Here is a 15362-nt window from a genome sequence, read left to right as displayed (position 1 = left end):
CTGGCGTCGGTGTGGATTTCTGTTGCCGTGTTCTCGTCAAAGTGGGCCAAAATAGGGGGTGCTTGAAGACGTTTTTTGAGCTCCCGAAACGCTTCTTCTTGGGGTGCTTCCCACACAAACAAGCTGTCTTCTTTCGTTAGACGTGTCAGGGGCTCGGAGACCTGCGAGAAGTCCTTGACAAAGCGCCTATAGTACGTGCAAAGTCCGAGGAAGCTTCGGAGGCTCTTCTTTTCGCGGGGCTGCGGGAAGTCTCGAACTGCAGCTGTCTTCTCTGGGTCTGGTAGAACGCCGGCAGAACTGACGTGACCAAGGAACTTCAGCTGCTCGTAGGCAAAACGGCATTTTTCGGTCTTTAACGTAAGTACTGAAGCCTTAAGTGCATCAAGTACCACTTTCAACCTGTTGATGTGTTCCTCGGAAGATGGATCGAAGACTATGACGTCGTCCAAATACACCAAACAAGTTTGCCATTTCAGGCCAGCCAATACGGTGTCCATTACCCTTTGGAAAGTTGCAGGAGCAGTGAAAAGTCCAAATGGCATGACTTTAAACTTGTATAGTCCATATGGTGTAATAAACGCCGTCTTTTTGCGATCCCTTTCATCAACTTCCACCTGCCAGTAGCCAGTCCTTAGATCCATAGATGAAAAGTATCTGGCATTGCAGAGACGATCGAGGGCGTCATCAATTCGAGGGAGCGGATAAACGTCCTTTCTCGTTACCTTATTGAGTCAGCGATAGTCGACACAGAGTCTTGGAGTGCCGTCCCGTTTTTTCACAATCACTACAGGGGAAGCCCACGGGCTTTGGGAGGGCTCAATGATATTGTCATGAAGCATTTCTTGTACCTGTTTCCGGATTGCCTCGCGCTCTTTCATGGATACACGGTGCGGCAATTGGTGACTTGGTTGCACATTTTCATAAGTTATGATACGATGTTTCACAAGCGTTGTCTGGCGGATCTTGGGTGACGTGGCCAAACAATCCTGGTAGCTATAGAGCAGTTTCCGCAGCCTTTCGTGTCTTTCCAGGGGCAACGCCGGATTCACGTTAAAGAACACGTCATGTGTACGAGGATGAAGTGCATCGTCGATCGTGAGTACATCGCTTATGTCCGGAATGGTCTCGAATAGTGCCACAGTGGTGCCCTTTGCAAGGGGACGATATTCCGAGCAGAAATTAGTGATTGGTACACTGACGGTTCCTTCAACGATGTCAACAATTCCTCTGGCGATAGCCAAACCTTTTTCAAAGAGCAAACTCTGGTTGGCCTCGATCAAACCTTCCGCGCAGATGCAGCTGTCAGCGCCCATGGGGATGACAGCACTCGAGCGTGGTGGCAATGTGACGTGCTCGTCGAGAATCATTAGCGCCGCTTATAATGCAGGACTTTGATTTCACGTGATGCCCGTATTTGGTGACAGGGCGATTATTTGGACTCGAAGATCTATGATTGCTTTGTTTGCCGAAAGGAAGTCCGCACCGAGAATGACGTTCCGAGAGCACTGGTTCAGGATGACTAAAACAGTAGGGTACGTATGCCCTTCCACATCCACACGAGCTGTGCATCTTCCCTTTGGTGTTATGACGTGACCGCTGTTCGTACCTGCGGGCTTTCCCACGAAGTCAGCACCTTCTTCAACTGATCGGCGAACACCGCACTCATGACGGAGAAGTCAGCACCGGTATCAACCAACGCAATTAGGTCCCGGTTGTCGATTTTCACTGCCAGATTGGTCGATTTTACCTTGGCGTTGCAGGTCTGTCGTGGTGTACTGTTGCGCCTTGGACGGAACTTCGAGCTGATATGTCGCTCGTGTCTCTCACACGCTGCAGGGAGTGTTGCTCCACTGGGAATTTCGGGCGGGGTAGGGTCTTCAGGGGTGCGCCGGGCAGCAACCACACCTGCATTGGTTGCCGTCTTTAGTTTCCCAAATGAGGGCTAGAGACCTTCCCCGTGATGCTCCTGTGTTGGCAGGGTGTGCCGATGGGTAACGGCGAGACGAACGCAATGGTGACCTGCAGCGGCCCGCTGGCAAACTTTGTCGCTGCAAATAGTCTTCAATCTCAGCTGGCCTTTGACCAGGTTGCGGACGTGAAGCGCCGACGTGAAATACACGTATTCCGAGGTTCCTATAGAAACAGTTATGGTACAAGTGGCCAGGTTCACTGCAATGGAAACACAGCGGGCGATGGTCGTCAGTCCTCCACACGTTGGACTTTCTAGGGACGGCTCTTTCGGCAGGAGGTCGGTAGACATTTGGTTGTGGTCGTGGCGGTGGAGAGTACGTCGGTTGGGTGGGGCGCACCAGGTTGCGCGCGGCCGCGGCGTACGACATGATTTGCGGTCCTCGTGGAGCCCACTCAGGCTCCTGGCTTGGTGGAACTAATGGTCTGGTCCCCAGCGTCTGCTGAACTTCTTGTCTGACGACATCGCTCAACGTCGCGACTTGAGGAGAAGAACTCAGGAACGTCTTCCGAAGTTCCTCTTGCACAACAGCCTTTATGGTGTCCCGAAGGTTGCTGACGGTTACAGCATTAAGCTCGGCCGGTGACGTACCGCCAACCAGAGCAGGGCGTCCATACTGTCTCCGCCGCACATCGAGAATCTTTTCCATGGTGGCTGCTTCCGTTACGAATTGGAAGACAGTTTGCGGTGGATTGCGCATTAATCCAGCAAAAAGTTCTTCATTCACACCTTTGATAAGGAAACCATGTTTTTTTCTTCTGGCATTTCCGGATCTGCTAGACCAAATAGATGCTTCATTTCTTCGACGAAGAAAGCGACGCTCTCGTTAGGGAGCTTGAAGCGTGAATGCAGCTCCCTCTCCGCCCGTTCCTTGCGAGCGATGCTTGAAAACGTCCGAAAAAGGCTGCCTTTGCAATCCTCCCACGTCCTAAGCACGGATTCGTGGTTGATAAACCAGGTACGCGCAGAGTCTTCCAGTGTAAAGTAGACCCACTGCAACTTCGCTTCGTCATTCCACTTGTTGATGGCCGCGACGCGCTAGAACTGTTCCAGCCAGTCCTCGGGGTCGTCGCACGGCGTTCCGCGGAATTTAGGGGGTTCACGGGGTTGCTGCAATATGACGGCTGTTGGCATCTGGACTTCACTCATCTTGACAGGCCTGGCTTGTTTCATGGTGGGTGGTTTTTCTGGAAGGAGGCCGTGCTCCGGGGGAAGTCCTAGCCGGCGGCGGCTTCTTCTCTGGTCGTCTTCCTTTGCTTGGTGAGGACTGGTGTCACGGCTGCACGAGGGGTTACTGAACATACCCAGCACCTCCACCAGATGTCACGTGCGTCGTCGTCACTGGAATCCACAGAAGACGAAGGTGCGGAAGACAAGGTTTATTAGTAAGGAGGCGTACTTGTGCCTCTCGCTTAGGACACAAAAGGAACCCTAACAGGATCGGAGTGGCGTGCCCATGCACAGCAGCCGTTCCACCAAAGAACAACCAACAGTTTACGCGCTGCCAGTTATTTAAGCCATGAGAAGACAACACAGAACATGCGCACACCTATCATCAGATACTGCACTGTCTGATACAATGGGCCCATCGGAAGTTAATCGCAGTCCGCTCAAGCCTATCTAAATGACGCGTCGGCTGTCGCTCTATAGTGGCAGCTGCGCAGAACGGCATGGCACGTGGCATTATAATTAAGAGAGACGCCGTAGTGGAGGGCTCCAAAAATTTTGACCACCTGGGGTTCTTTTTACTCCAAGATAAGAAGTTTGAATAAATGCGCCCGCGCTGCGGGAGACAGAATATCATTTTAATAAACCTTGTACTTATAAGTGACATGCCATAGAGCACTCGTTAAACATGATTGTAGTACCATAATTTGTCTTGCTAAGATAAACGTAAACCCAATTGTTTGTCTAGCTAGGCACAAAGAATTAAAAGTGGATTTTACCTGTTCCTAGAAGCGTTTAGGATGAACATTGTTCTACAGGCTATTTTACCTATTAACCACCTTAAACCACGAAGACATTGACCCTTTGTCTTTCCTTCTGTCATTGAGAACTTCCTATGAATCTATTTAAATATTGCAAGCAACGTCGCTACGATTGGCTGTCTTGACAATTTTTTAAATACTTCTTATTACTGTGATGTCTGTGTGTCTTAGTGTATAGTTTTGATCCTGATGATTTCTGACACTTCATTTATATTATGTGTATTTAATTTCTTACGATTGATTCCCAACTATAGCGCTGTCGATATATGTAATTTTAAGTAATAAAAATTGCCACATTAGACGCTTCGCCCAGCTAATTCACTTTCCCGAAGTGTAGATCTCGCGGAATTTTGGTCGCTCCACTTATTGACTTGTGCTTTTCATGTTCATGCCAAGTTATTATATATATGTATTCCCTTTCTTTCTATTTGTGGAGCTTTATTTCATAACTCTTGTACTCGTACTTTGTGTCATTGTATACTTGTAGTGCTTATTTTTTTCTGCATGTATGAATGTCTGTCGTGTATTGCTGCTTTGCCAACTTGTGATTAGGTCGGTATTTGTCAATCCCTCGAGCTTTTAGTCCCGTGCTCCTCGACCTATTGAAAGAAAAAAAAATGAAATCTCTGACCAAAACAACTATAGCTAATTTAGGAGAATTAAACTAGCGAATTTTGCACAAGATGCCGGACGTATAACACAGTGGCCTAATGTGAACCGGGGAGTTGCATGTGATGGCTTATAACAACGTGGCGCATGTGTGAAGAAGAAGATGTGCCTGCAGCGAGGAGCATCGCCAACGCCCGGCTCTCTCGTCTCGTGCTTCGGCTCGCTGCTGTGCCGGTCTCTGCTGGACGGTTCATCACGCCGTCTTGCCGTTGTCTTTAACTACTAATAAACCTTTTCACATTTGGTGGAGCGTGCTGTTTATTCAATTTCAATTTCAATTTTCAATTTCAATTTTTTTATTTTTCTGTACGTGCAACAGAAAAAAACGAAGCAAAAGCAAAAGGCTACATAGCCTGACGAAGGCTTTTGCTCCAAAATACAATCTGGCAAAATAAAATAAAATAAAAACTAAAAATAACATGTCATACACAACTTAGCCGCAATTAGAGAACATCATTATATACAGATACAATTTGCAAATTCTGATCACACATGTAACCATCACAAATATAAAGAAAGAACAGGACAGTAAATAGTAATGAAATACCTAAAAAACATCGTAATATATACAATAGGTGAGGTAAGGAAAGCATCTGGAGACACATACATTCCTAAGCACCTTGAACAAACAATAAGCAAAAAAAAAACAACAACCACAACAAAAGGACACAAATAGTGTACTCTAAGCAATTGGGACACAGAAAGTAATAAATAATCCTAATTTCTGTATTAAGTGTATTCAATACAATTATAAAGGAGAAATTCCTTGAACTTATTTTTGGAAGTTTCTTATTTAGGTCAAGTACGTCACCCAGTTTGTTGAGGAGACTCGGTATTTGATAATCAATATGTTGTTGACCATAGGTTGTTCTAGTTTTCGGTGTTCTTATACTATGTGTACGGAGATAGTACTCAGCACATCGAGAAGAATCGTACATGGGGTATAGTTTATTATTTTGGATATACAATATTAACTTATAATAATATATTTGGTTTGCTTGTAATATGACATATTTAGGGAATAACGGACGTGCGCTAAGACCTTGTGGCATACCGTAATATCCCTCGAATAGTCTTAGTACCTTCTTTTGTAGTGTAAGTAATGTTTTATAGTTTTGAGCCGTCGTTGTTCCCCAACATAAGACACAATAACTTAGCCTGGAATATATCAGTGTATAATATAACACTTTCTTTAGCCAAAGTGGTAATAACGGACATAGTTTGTACATACATCCAACGCTTCTACTTAGATCTGCTGCCAATTTATTTATATGTTCATTCCAAGAAAGGTCTTCCTGGAACCACACACCCAAGAATTTCTGTACCTTGACTTGTTCTAAAGTCTGACCCTCAAAGCTCCCCGTCGCTCAACCCTGGAGCTGCGAAGCCGCACGCTACAGCCCGTCATGACTAACAACGCCAACCCATCGGCGTCGTCGCCCCAGTTCAACTGTCTCGGTCATCGTAGGCTACGGGACCCGAAGGTCTTCAGCGGTGCGGATGGGACCGACGTGGAAGACTGGCTCGACCATTACGAGCTGGTGAGCGCCAATAACAAGTTCGATGAAGCCGACAAGCTGGGACACGTCATATTTTATCTCACTGGCATTGCAGAATTGTGGTTTAACAACCACAAACACAACATTCCCACATAGAGCGTTTTCAAGACGTCATGTGCCGAAGTGTTCGGTCGGCCGGCTGTCCGCAAGCAGCGAGCAGAACAGCGCTTGCGCGTCTGCTCTCAGCAGACTGGAGAAAATTTTACCAGCTATATTGAGGATGTCGTTGAGCTTTGTCGACACGCGAATGACACTATGCCCGAATCGTACAAGGTCAAACACATCCTGAAGGGCATCGACGATGGCGCTTTTCAAATGCTCTTGGCTAGGAATCCAAGCACAGTTTCTGAAGTCGTCAGCTTGTGTCAGAGCTACGACGAGTTGAAGAAGCAACGCACTCTGACTCGGCAGCCTCAGCCTAGTGGTGAGTCGCTGTCCAGTTCCTACTTCATGCCTGACAATTCACCATTGCTTCAGCAAGTCCGAGCCTTCGTCCGGAAGGAAGTCGCCCGCCAGCTTTCCCTAGTGCCCTTTACTCACGAGACAACCACCCGTCTACCTGACCCGCTTCACACTGCTATATCGGAATAGGTTGCACAAGCTGTTCCTCTTGTGCACTACGAGCCACCTCTATCTAGCCGTGGCCACTGCCTGGGTGTCGCACAGCCGGTAGGCGCTCCTGTCGCCTATTCGCCAGCCGTTCAGCCTGTGGCCGCGCCCCTAACCTATGCAGCGCAGCCTGTGGCTCCTACTGTCGCCTTTTCGCAAGAAATGCAGCCCGTAGCCGCGCCGCTCACATATGCAGACGCTGTACGTAGGCTCCCGCAACCACCCTACAGCACGCGCTCACAGCCCGCACACCCAGCTGCTTATACTGCACCTTGGGCGGCAGCACCAGTCGCCAAACCCTGGAGGGCGCCCGATAACCGACCAATTTGCTACGCCTGCTTCACTCCCGGACACGTTGCTCGCTACTGCCGCCGTCGACCTCAGACGTTTGGCAACTATGCCCGGCCGTCGCATCCCGGCAGCCAAGGCTTCGTCCAATACGGGCCGGTCTCGCCATCTCGCTATGCCCCTACTGACCGCCTTGACTTTCAGCCGCAACGCGCACCCTCTCCCCGTTGGCGATCGCCCTCCCCCATGCGTCGCCGGCCCGGACCCTCCGACCAGGAAAATTAAACACCGCAGTTCAAGAGGCAAGAACTGTGCCGTTTTCGAACTGTCTAAGCGTTCGCTCCTTTCCTGCTAACGTGGTCGCAGTAACTGTTGAAGGCTATTGTACTTTCGCCCTTGTGGACACTGGCGCCTCTGTTTCTGTTATTGCCGCTTATCTCTGCCGTTCATTGCGCAAAGTAACGACGCCGCTTTCGGGACTGTCGCTTCACACCGCAAGCGCACAGCAAGTAACGCCTCTCGCAGCCTGCACTGCAAGAGTCTCCCTCGAAGGCATTCTTTACATCGTGGAGTTTATTGTTCTCCCTGTCTGTTCGCATGACGTCATCGTCTGGTGCGACTTCCTATCCCGCCATAATGCAGTCATAGACTGCGCACGCGCCAAAGTTGAGCTCTCACCCTTGTGTGATGTCCCATTACTGGACGCTCTTCATCAGCCGCCGAAGTTGCTCGTTTATGAAGATACCGATATTCCACCAGGAAATTTCGCACTTGCTCCCGTTTCATGCAACGCCTACACTGACGCTACAGTCCTTTTTACGCCTTCCGATATTTTCAAATGTTGTCGAGCTTTGCCGCTGCCTTTCGCAACAAATGACCTTGCCACCGGAAGAAGCAGCATGTTCGTAAGCAATCCGCTTTCCACAACTGTCACTTTGCTTGCGGGGGAATGTCTCGGCCGTGTGCAGGATCTCGACCCTTCGTTTTTGGTTGATGTCCCGGATGACTACTGCGACCACCCAAAAGCACTGTCAGCACTCGGGGAGTCGTCCAATGATACGTTTTCTAGCGCCATCGCCGACACTCTCACTCCCACCGAACATGCCGACCTGCTGGATCTTCTGCATGAGTTCAGGAGCTATTTCGGTGTGTCGCAACCTCAACTGGGCCGCACATCACAGGTCAAACATCATGTTGACACCGGCCGACACCAGCCACTGCGTCAAAGACCATACCGTGTCTCCGCTGAAGAACGCCGCGTCATCAACGATCAAGTCAAAGATATGCTTCGTAGGGACGTAATTCGACCATCTCACAGTCCCTGGGCGTCTCCCGTCGTCCTGTTGCGTAATAAAGATGGAGCTGTTCGATTTTGCGTGGACTATCGTCGTTTGAATAAGATAACCCGCAAGGTCGTCTATCCTTTGCCGCGCATTGATGACGCCATTGACACCCTTCACGGAGCTGAATTTTTCTCGTCGCTAAATTTGCGGTCTGGCTACTGGCAGGTCCCAATGGCTGAAGCCGATCGCCAAAAAACGGCATTTCGTACACCAGATGGACTATATGAATTTAACGTCATGCCCTTTGGGCCTTGTAACGCGCCTGCCACGTTTAAACGTCTTATGGATAATACGCTACGTGGCCTCAAATGGAATATGTGCCTCTGTTACCTCGACGATGTCGTGGTTTTCTCCCATGACTTTTATACGCACCTCCTTCGCCTACACAATTTGACTTGTCTGACCAACGCTGGTCTGCAGCTTAACCTGAAAAAATGCCGCTTTGCTGCACGCGAGCTCGTCATCCTAGGCCACATCGTGTCTAAGCACGGCGTATTACCTGACCCAGCAAAACTTCGAGCAGTCGCAGAATTTCCCAAGCCGACGACCATGAAAGAACCTCGCAGTTTTGTAGCCCTATGCTCTTATTTCCGGCGCTTTGTTCGCAATTTTGCACTACTAATAAACCTCTTCACACAAGTTACACCTATTTCTTATTGTCAGAGAAAGCCGAAATATTATTTCACCGTCGACCCTCTCCGCAAAGATGTGATCACTCACCTTTTCAAGTCTGTGATCAAATTACAGAAATTCTGGCAGCTTGCATCTGCTTGCGGACTATAATCGCAGGTATTTGCAGTGTAAATAAGTTTTGCCCTTTTAACCTACACAGGGCCCACTAGAATAGCAGCTATTTATGAAAACGTGAGCCTTGCTTTTACAGGTACTGCAAACTTAATGCTCCGCGACCTGTACTATCAGCAGAAGCAAGTTTTATTTTGAAAACATAACTGATAAATAGCGCCACCGTGTTACAGGAACGACTTGCTGACAACTACAACTCGCACAATTTAAGCAGCAGCTCCATTTCTACATAAGTAACGAGTGTGTCAAATACTAATTGCCGAAGTAACGTGATATACCAGCAACGGTGTTACTTATAACGCGTAACCACCAACACTTCGAAACAATGTGGGCGTTCTTGCACTCACCACGATTATTACGAAGCACCAGATTTCTCACAGCGTTGCTTGCCACATAATATACAGGGCGACCATCCGCCGCTCAGTGGTGTAGGATTCATGGTCGACAGACACTGCTAGTGAATCAGATGGAAGTCTTTCGTAGTCTTCCTAATTTTATTTCATCTCATGCAGCATTTTTTTTTCAGCTGACAGAGTGACTCCTCCACTAAGTGATCCTCGTTGCCACCCTTTGGACTCTTCAAGAGGCTGAACTGAAGCATTAGGTTTCGCCGACTAGCATAATGCAGCGACGCTGGATCTACATTTTTTTTGTCGTTGACACCTTCAGGCATTTCAGAGTAACCCAGCGCAATCACCGATGAACGAACTACTTGTAAAGCAGCTACTGCTTATGAAAAAAAAGCAGCGCACCCGAGAAAAACTGTGCAAAGTGCACCGCTCACTACCCACGCCACTGCCATCAGCGCCTCTAGCGGCATCGGTGTGCCGAAGGACCTTCTCCGGCAAGCAAAAAGTGCCACGCTCATCACAACTCCCCATTATATTTATCCTAGCCTAAGACCTTCCGTGTTGCCCGTAGCGGCGGCGCTGCAGTCGAATAGTGCTGAAAAGGCCGCGTGCAGCAACTGCTATGAGCTTCAGTTTCTCTGGTGCGCTTTTTTGATGCAGATTTCTTCGTACCTGCCCAACATTCATGTCTAGCACATGATGTCATAACCCTTGAAGTATGACGCGCCAATCTGCTGAATTTGAGCACCATAGAATCCCTTGTGAGGGATGAAAAGTTACCTTAAAAAGGCATGTCTTAGTGAGATTTCTTCTGTCTTAACTCTTTCCTCGTTGGGCAGGCATCTACAATATTGAGAATAACTGAGCCGATTTATTGAAAGTTAGCTGTGCCCAGAAAGCTGTGAGATGAAAAATATATATACCATGTCAAACTCGCATAGAACAAGGAGGCCGTAAATAAAGAGGGAAGAGGAAGGGAATCTGAACCCACTACACAACGAAATTTTTCCGTAATTTATTTTTAGGGTATACTAACATATATACACCTATTCACAGCGACTAACAATTGCCAAAGTTAGTCGTTCTGCTGCACCCCTCCCCCTAAAAAAATCCTAACGTTTACAGTTGGCGAAGCTGAATATAGTGTGCCTCTGTACAAAAGCGCACTGTAAATTTCACCTTTTGGACAGTATGAGGTCTGAAATCTAGTTCAAATATAACATAGTCGAACAAAAAATGCACGGCGTAAAAATTGCGGCGGTTCTAAGGGGCATCGCATGGATATTGTTAACGGTGACGTGGGGCTTAAATGCGTGTACTTTATATATATATATATATATATATATATATATATATATATATATATATATATATATATATATTCTGCGTCAGTTCTGCGTGTTTCGAATGTGCTGAGAAAGCACCACAATATTCTAATGCAAAGTGAACGCTTAAGAAACATTTTCACCGAACCACCTAAAGCAGTGTATCGCAAAGCTAAAACTATTCGAGACATACTCTCATCGTCATCATCATCGAAAGCAAACAGTCCTGACACGATCGGGTGCCATCCTTGCCAAAAACCGCGATGCAAAGTATGCCCTTACATGCGCACATGCCAACAGGCCACCAGTACTGGTTCCAACTTTTCCTTAAAAATCAAAGGCAATCTTGACTGCGATTCTAAGAACGTGATATACATGATAGAATGTGCGCTATGTGAAATACAGTACATTGGTCAAACAGAAGGGCCTTTTAGACTGCGTTTTAACAACCATAAATCTCATGCTAACACCTTGCCCCACTTGCCCATTTCAAGACACGTGCACCTTCCTGGCCACTCTTTTGAAAATCTACAGGTCACATTACTAGAATCTGGTTTCCGCACAAATTGTGATAGAGAAGCCCATAAATCATTCCTCATCTATGAGTTCGACGCTGTCGCATCCGGTCTGAACCATAATCACTGACTTAACACCTGATCAAACTGAAGATTTGCTCGTCCTGTTGAATACACACCGTTCTCTATTTGACGTGAACTCACCCGCCCTCAGCATGACTACCACCGCTACTCACAGCATCCATACATACGGCTCTCGTAGTGTACATCAGCGTCCATATCGCGTGTTTCAGGCAGAACGCAAGATCATCGAGGAAAACGTCTCAGACATGCTACGACGCAACATCATACGTCCTTCCTCGAGCATTGTTCATCCGCAGTTGTTCTTGTTCAAAAGAAAGATGGGACAGTGCGTTTCTGCGTCGATTCCCGTGCGCTAAACAAAATAACGTGCAAGGATGTTTATCCCCTCCCTCGAATCGACGATGCACTGGATTCATTTTAGGGCGCAGAGTATTTTTCTAGCCTCTACCTTAGGTCAGGCTAGTGGCAGATACCAATGTCGGAGTCTGATGAACGGAAGATCGCCTTTTCAACGCCGTATGAGTTTAATGTGATGCCTTTTGGACTCTGTAATGCGCCCGACACCTTCGAACGGATGATAGGCGGCGTATTGCGTGGTTTTAAATGGAAAACGTGTCTGTGCTATCTAGATGCCATATTAGTGTTTTCATCCATGTTCTCGCAGTGTCTACAACGTTTTAACGAAGTCCTCACATGCCTTGCAAAAGCTGGTCTACAGCTTAACACCAAGAAATGTACCTTTGCTAGCAAGACAATCAAGGTTCTCGGCCACGTCGTCAGCAAAGAAAAAATTCGGCCTGCCTCCCCCCCCCCACCCCCCGAGAAGCTTGCCGCCGTCCTCGATTTTCCTCGTCCACTACGTCAAAAGGACCTGCGCAGCTTTCTTGGGTTATCTTCTTACTTCCGGCGCTTCATACGTGGCTTCGCGGAACTTGCGTCTCCGCTCCATCAACTCCTCGCAAGGAACGTCCCCTTCATTTGGTCCGAAGACTACGAAAGCGCTTTCATGGCATTGAAGCAAGCCCTCACGTTTGATCCTGTACTGTGCCACTTCGTTTCCACAGCACCCACCATCCTTCACACCGACGCAAGTAGTCGTGGCCTTGGTGCGGTACTCTTGCAGCATGACAAAAACTCACGTGAACGCGTCGTCGCTTACGCAAGTCGTGCTCTTACCGCTCCAGAAAAGAACTACACTATCACTGAGCAGGAGTACCTTGCGGTTGTTTGGGCAGTGCAAAAATTTCACCCATATCTTCACGGCCGTAATTTTAGCGTCGTTACCGAACATAACGCTCTATGCTGGCTTTCATCGCTGAAAAATTTATCGGGTCGCCTCGGTTACTGGGCGCTTTGCTTGCAGGAGTATGATTTAGATGTCGCCTACAGATCTGACAAGAAGCATCAAGATGCTGATGCTCTATCGCGCTGTCCTTTGCCAAGCGGAAGCCACTCACCATCGATACTCCAGAATGACAGCACCTCTCTAATCGCAGCGCTAAGTTCATCACCTGCCACCCTACCCGTTCTTGTTTCACAACAACATGTTGACCCACACTGCCGCACCATTTTTGACTGCTTGATCGGCTCTACTACTCCTCCAAACACCAGACTCCGTCGACAACTTAAACAATTTAAGCTTGTTGGTGGTGCTTTATACCGATACATTTACCACATCGATGGCAACAAGTGGGTACCCGTCATACCACATTCTCTGCAACGTGAAGTTCTGGAAGCCTTTCATGATGATCCAACCACCGCTAATCTAGGCTATCACAAGACGTACGACAAAATACGAAGTCGTTGTTTTTGGCCTGGCCTCTCTTCCGCCGTCGCTAAGTACGTTGCCTCATGTATCCATTGCCAACTGCAAAAATGACCGACAACTGCTCCGGCGTGCTTAATGCAACCTCTTCCTTGTCCCGCCCCGCCTTTTGAAGTCGGTTGAATCGACTTGTATGGCTCTCTTCCTATATCATCTAATGGGAATCGCTGGATTGTCACGGCCGTCGACCACCTTACTCACTACGCGGAAACAGCTTCTATGCCATCTGGGACTGCCACTGAGGTCGCCAATTTCTTTCTTTGTCACATCTTTTTGCGTCATGGAGCTCCACGCATATTCCTGAGTGATCGTGGCAAAGTCTTTCTCTCTTCAATTGTCGAGCAAGTTTTGCGTGCCTCAAACACTGTTCACAAGATCACTTCTAGCTACCACCCGCAGACCAACGGATTGACTGAATGGTTTCAACGGACCCTATCGAACATGATCGCCATGTACATTCAGCCCAACCACACGAACTGGGATGCAATTCTACCCTTCGTGACATTTGCCTATAATACGGCTGCTCAAAGCACTACCGGCTTTTCTCCTTTTCTTTCTCGTCCATGGTCACTCGCCGAGTTTCGCTCTGGATGTCTCTTTCCCTTCAGCCCCTGCACCCTCGACGGCTCCTTTCTCTGAAGAATTTTTATCTCGTCTCGCACAATGCTGTCACTAGGCCCGCGTTAACACCGGCCTCTCTCAAGACACTCGAAAATCTCGCTACGACTCGTCTCACCGTCTTGTGAGTTTTCCCCCTGGTGACGAAGTTCTTCTATGGACTCCACTGCGCGTCCCCGGCTTATGCGACAAATTCATCAGTCGCTTCATTGGGCCGTACACGGTGGTCGAAGAGACATCTCCTGTCAATTACCGCGTTTCCCCTCTTAGCGCTAATCATGATCATCGTTGCCGAGGAACAGAGATAGTGCACGTATCTTTTTTAAAGCCTTATGCGCGACGCACTTCATAATACTGTCAAGTGACCAGGTGGCCGCTTTCACCGCGCGGGGGAATTAGTGTGAGCGCGACAAGCGAATGACTCTTCATTCTCTTTAGATATCATCATCACTTGTACATGTTAATCATGTGTAAATATCATCACCAGTGTCATTTAGCTCGAGCATATATATATATATATATATATATATATATATATATATATATATATATATATATATATATATATATATATATACATATGCTTGTATATATATATATATATATATATATATATATATATATATATATATTCCTGATGAAGGCCAGACTCTAGGCCGAAACGTCGAAATAAACCACGTTGTGACCGCTCACGGAGGATCTACTAGACTATATATATATATATATATATATATATATATATATATATATATATATATATATATATATATATATATATATATATATATATACAAAATGAGAACTGGTTACAGTGAATTTACGCAGAGTAACAGACAGGCTATGTGTAGTATATAACTGGCACTCTTTATAATGTTTAAGATAACCCCTTTTGTATAGAGTTCTTGACAAGGAGAGCTCGGCTCCCTGGCTCGGCGTCATGAAGCTTGCATAAAAGAAGCAAACTGAGCGCGAAACACGCGGTTAAAACAAGAAAGCCTGTCAGAGAGAGAAAGACAGATAGAAAAGTTTATCTGCGCATAACGCGGAGCATTCCGAATGGTCGGACCCCTATCCCAAGGCTCCGCTGGAAAGTATTACTTATTATCTTCCACAAAACTGAGATTATAAAACTAGGTCATCACTGATATAAATGTGGTGACAACATTGCTTATAGTCGGGTTTCTCATGAAACAATCGAGGGCGTGTGCACCTATATGAGGAAGAGTGCTCTGGATATAGAAATTGCCGACAAAATGAACGTATGATTTATTTGCTCTTTTGATACTTGCCTTTTTGTAGCTCGCCAGTAGCCACTTACGATGTAGCGCCGCTCAAAGCGCTGCTTCAGTGAAAGGCTAGGCGGATCCTGGCAAATTGTAATTGTACTACATGTTTTCTTTTTTTTCGTCGGCAGGC

General features: G+C 47.2%; 1 protein-coding gene across 1 annotated transcript; it reads right to left on the bottom strand.

Annotated features, from left to right (window-relative positions):
- Positions 1–731: 731 nt before the first annotated feature.
- Positions 732–1367, bottom strand: LOC119167781 (uncharacterized). The gene has a single exon (XM_037419305.1). The coding sequence runs from the start codon at positions 1365–1367 to the stop codon at positions 732–734; it is 636 nt and encodes a 211-aa protein (XP_037275202.1).
- Between the last annotated feature and the right edge of the window lie 13995 nt (positions 1368–15362).

This window comes from Rhipicephalus microplus, unplaced genomic scaffold (assembly GCF_043290135.1).
Source record: "Rhipicephalus microplus isolate Deutch F79 unplaced genomic scaffold, USDA_Rmic scaffold_16, whole genome shotgun sequence".
In the NCBI taxonomy this organism is placed as follows: Eukaryota; Metazoa; Arthropoda; class Arachnida; order Ixodida; family Ixodidae; genus Rhipicephalus; species Rhipicephalus microplus.
This window is presented reverse-complemented; position numbering and strand designations above follow the sequence as displayed.